Source organism: Talpa europaea (genome assembly GCF_964194135.1).
Source record: "Talpa europaea genome assembly, chromosome: 13".
Classification (NCBI taxonomy): Eukaryota; Metazoa; Chordata; class Mammalia; order Eulipotyphla; family Talpidae; genus Talpa; species Talpa europaea.
In genome coordinates this window covers 11,448,888-11,453,473 of record NC_140080.1, presented here as the reverse complement: position 1 = coordinate 11,453,473, position 4,586 = coordinate 11,448,888, and the positions used below count along the sequence as shown (strand labels likewise).

The 4,586-nt window shown below is 36.0% G+C and overlaps 1 protein-coding gene across 1 annotated transcript; it reads left to right on the top strand.

The window, feature by feature from the left end:
• Positions 1–949: 949 nt before the first annotated feature.
• On the top strand, positions 950–3,875 carry FABP2 (fatty acid binding protein 2; the record flags this gene model as incomplete). Its single annotated transcript, XM_084252078.1, has 4 exons — positions 950–1,016; positions 2,156–2,328; positions 3,300–3,407; positions 3,825–3,875. 4 exons carry the CDS (start codon positions 950–952, stop codon positions 3,873–3,875), a joined length of 399 nt encoding a protein of 132 aa, XP_084108204.1.
• Positions 3,876–4,586: the final 711 nt, after the last annotated feature.

Here is a 4,586-nt window from a genome sequence, read left to right as displayed (position 1 = left end):
AAAAAAATTAAAAATTAAAAAATAAATGTTTCCTCTACCAGCCCAGATCTGCTCTGGGGTGGGGGGTGGAGAGGGTGACTTTCTGGCTTCATTCACCTTTCTGGGGCTCCTCCATTCATACTCCCCTACACACAGACCGAGTTTCAGCTCCTGCCACCTAGTTTGGCGATGAGAGGGAATGAGAGTAAAGCAAAGCAATGCTTTTGACCGATGGCATCACAGACACCTGGCTTTTGTTTCCTCTGCACGTGGAAGATTCCGAAAGCTTATCTTTCTCTTTTGAGAGTTTTATGTCCCCAGGCACATTTCTACCTGTTGATATTTTTCTCAGTGTCCCATCACTGTTCCACAAATGAAACACAAACCGAGTGCACACCTAGTGAGCGTGGCGCACTGCGCCAGGGTAGCTGTCCAAGCTCCTGGCAACCCAGACACAATGCAAAGGACATACAAGAAAGAGACTTAAGATATTTTCCATCTCTGTCATATTAACTTTACCTTTTCAGAGGCATTTGGTCACAAAGTCTGACTTTACAAGGTAATTGCTATTGTAAAACAGGGATCGGTCACTGATAGTCTCCCTTCCGAAAGGTTACATGATACACATCCTAAATTGTTACCTCCAATACACGTGGTATGCACTTTGAACACGGACACAGAAAAACTACCCATACACAAGATGCACTCCCGTTCTTGAGATAAATGTGCCCCCCAAATAAAGTGTAAGACAGACTAGATGTGCTGCTGTTTTCATGCAGCTGAATTTCTGGTGAAAAGCTAAGGTTTACAGAGAAACTGTACTGCTTTGGTATAAATGTAGTTGGGTGATCTCTTGAACTTTAAACATCCACATCATAAGATAAAGTTGTTTCTGAGATAAGAAACAGAATAAATTCCCGAAGTCAGGCCTGAGCCTCTGACTGTCCGCTGGCTCTCTCCACTTAAGACCATGGCGTTAATCGGCAGCTGGAAGGTGAACCGCAATGAGAACTATGACAAGTTCATGGAGAAAATGGGTAAGAACGCAATTCTTCAGTGGCTTATTCTTTGCTTTCTTGCAGGTATTTTTTTCTCAAATGCTTTGTGAATCTCGGTTTGGGGAATGGTTCATGTTGAGAACAGGAGGGTTCACACCGTGGGATGGCTTAGAGTAGAGAAAACCATGTTCCAAGTTCTTACATTAGGAAGAATACATTACCTCCCGAGTAGAAGGAAAGACTATTGTATGCTGTCCTCTGAAATATGAGAAAATCAAGATATGCTTCATTTACTCCTTAGTGTCTGATTGTATCATTGGAATTTCACTTTTTTTTTTTTTTTGTTAGAGTCAAAAATGACAGTGGGATGAGTCCCTCTCCCTTCCAGATTTTAAAATATGAATTCTAGGTATGGAAAAACAAAGGCTATATATTAAAGTGATGGAAAGGTGTTCTATCAAAAAATCGCAGTTCTAAATAAATTGGATTTAAAATCATTTCCTCTGACTTATGAAACTTTGGGAATAATCTCATGATTCTATGTAGTTTGTATTTAACTGATGCTTATAGCTAAAGCAATATTCTAACAGCTCATAGGCTGAAAAAGTACTCACACAAATTTATGTCATTCTCTCAAAACAAACATCTACAATTATAGCCTACAGTTCTGGAATTCAAAGTTTAAATTTGTATTGTCTCAGAACAAGGTATTTTACTGTAACATGTGCTTATGTTCCCATTTTTGTGACAGAAATGTCACAGAAAGAATGATGAAGTTCAAACTTTAAAAGCTATTAAACAAAGCAAGCAGCTGTTTTTACAGAAGGATACAGTATATGTGGAATTAAAGTTGCATTTACTTATAAATATGACTGTACTTGAATCTTTCATTCAACATTTTTTAGGATTTACTCAACAATGAAACATAAACTTAGGTAATTTTATTATAAAAGTGCTCAGATCTAAGATTCTACATTTTTATGAATGATTTAGTTTTTCCCAAGTTTTGGAAAAATACTTTGTCAGTACCCTGGACTTGACCAAGCTTAAAGTTTCTCTACAGAAGCAAGCCGAATGTTCCCGTGCACAGGCAAAGCCACAAGAGTACAAACAAACAAACAGAACTTGAAAAAAATTCTATAGCATTTTGACTTTCTCCAACCTATTTCCCTTCACAGGTATTAATATGGTGAAAAGGAAGCTTGCAAGTCATGACAATCTGAAACTGACAATCTCACAGAATGGAAATCAATTCACCGTCAAAGAATCGAGCACTTTTCGAAACATCGAAGTTGTTTTTGAACTTGGTGTCACTTTTAATTACAGCCTAGCAGATGGAACTGAACTCTGTGTAAGGACATTTTTTATAAACAATACATTCTTGATCTTTCTATTCTATACTACGATCATCTTTGCTTTGGTCACTGCATGGTTTAATTAACGATGGTCTCTTTTATTCAATGAAACAGTCAGTAGTTTATCCACAGTATACAGTACCCAAGTTGGCAGAATGTTTAAAGATTTTCAATGTTTTTATTTTTACACACATCTGTAAAGAATTTGAACTAGAAAAACATCCTTAGACTGACTTAGCATAAACTTAGATTTCATAAAGAAATCTCAAGTTCAGTGCTTTCAACTTTACTTACCTGACAATAACAAAAGCTTTTGGAATGATGTAGCTTTAAAATAATGGGCATTTAATAAATGTATTAAAACACTAAGGTAAATGAATACACTAGTGAAAAAAGTGAGTGGTTACACAGAATGGTATAATGCTATAGCACAGGTCACTGGAAATGTACTGTTTAATGTTTATTTCTCCCCTGCCAATGTTTGATAGAAAATTTTAGGGAGTCCAATTTTTCTATTGATTTTTGAAAATGCTTTTTGGACTTCTAGTTAAATTATATATGTTTGCAATGACAACTAAACTGTCAAATATTAATTACTAGAACAAATACCTAATTAAAACAAGGACAGTTATTAGCCTCACCATGAATCCTATTAGAACCATGACTAAAATTAGGACACCTTTTTAACATGAAAAATTAGAAAAGATAAGCCTTGTTCATCCAAATTTCACCATTTGCGAACTACTGAGTGAGATGAATGTAACGGTGACCAGCACATATTCGAAAGCTCAGTGCCTACATTCAAGCCTGGCTCTGTGACCGTGGGTGGCTTTGTATGTCAGTTTGCTCATCTGTACAACAAAGACAATATCATTTCATTGTCAAGACTGGAAAAGTAGAGCTACAGAGCCCAGAATGATGCCTAACATGTGCAAAACCCTTAAAATTCTGTTTTGTTTTTACATAGGGGACTTGGACCATGGAGGGAGAAAAACTCATTGGAAAATTCAAGCGGGTGGACAATGGAAATGAGCTGAATGCTGTCCGAGAAGTTGTAAATGATGAAATGGTCCAGGTGAGTTGTGAAAAGATGATAGTTACTTGGCAGACAAAGATAATTACCTCACAGTAATTTTTGTGGTTGCTGAGTTACAGCTACAGTAACTAGGCTATAACTTCTCTCAAATCTTACTGTTTTAAAATATAATGTCCCATGCCTATTGGAAAGGATATGTGTATCTGTGTGTGTATATATATATATATATATATATATATATATGTAGCTATCAATCAAATGCATGGATTTTTGACTGGAAATGTAAATAACTGGAAATGTACAAACCAAAATGTGTTTTTTCTACTTATATATCTACATAAAATATATCAACCACAAGTATACTACCAACTCATTTCAAAGCTATAAGGCTAATGCGATTCTTAGTTTAGCCTAAAATTTTAATGACAAATTCTTATGTTTGTTCACACCTTTTAGACTTATGTATACGAAGGAGTAGAAGCCAAGAGGATTTTCAAAAGGGAATAAGCTGGATTCTTGGAACACAGACCACAATGCAAATTGGATGGGAAACCTATATTGTACCAGAACTGTTTTCCTCTATAAAGTTATATTAGTCTTTTTATAAACATTGGCCAATGGCTTGTATTTCCAGTCTTGCCGAAACCAAAGAAGTAAATGTTAATGTTAATGTTAATGTTAATGTTAATGTAAATGTTAATGTTAATGTAAATTCATTGGTGCTCTAAAAGAATTTGTGACTTCAAACATGAATAAATTTTGTTCCCAAACTGCTCTCTAAGTGACCTCTCCTTCAAGAAAAAAGAAAAAAAAAAAAACACTATATGACATGTGCATTGATGCACTGCATTGTTTCTTCCACCTCCGTATTTGGTCAACCACAAACACAGACTACATGGGACTCTTCAAAATGTTGCTCAACCAGAAAACTCAGAAACAAGAAAAGCAAACACAAAATAAGTAGTTCCATAAACTCACAATACAGAGCTAATCACATTCTAATGTTAACAGGCTTCCTGTTAATCTTCTTGGGTGCAGACTGGTGGATCTTCCCAGTCTGGCATATAGGCTAATGCAATAGCAAATAACTGATGCACTAAGTCAAAGAATGATGCTCATTTTTCTGCACTGTTAATGATTCCCCAGGCCTGGCTAAGAATGAGGTTCAGCCGAGACTTAAAAAGTTCTTGCCTTCTCCACTGTTAACTCATTAGACCA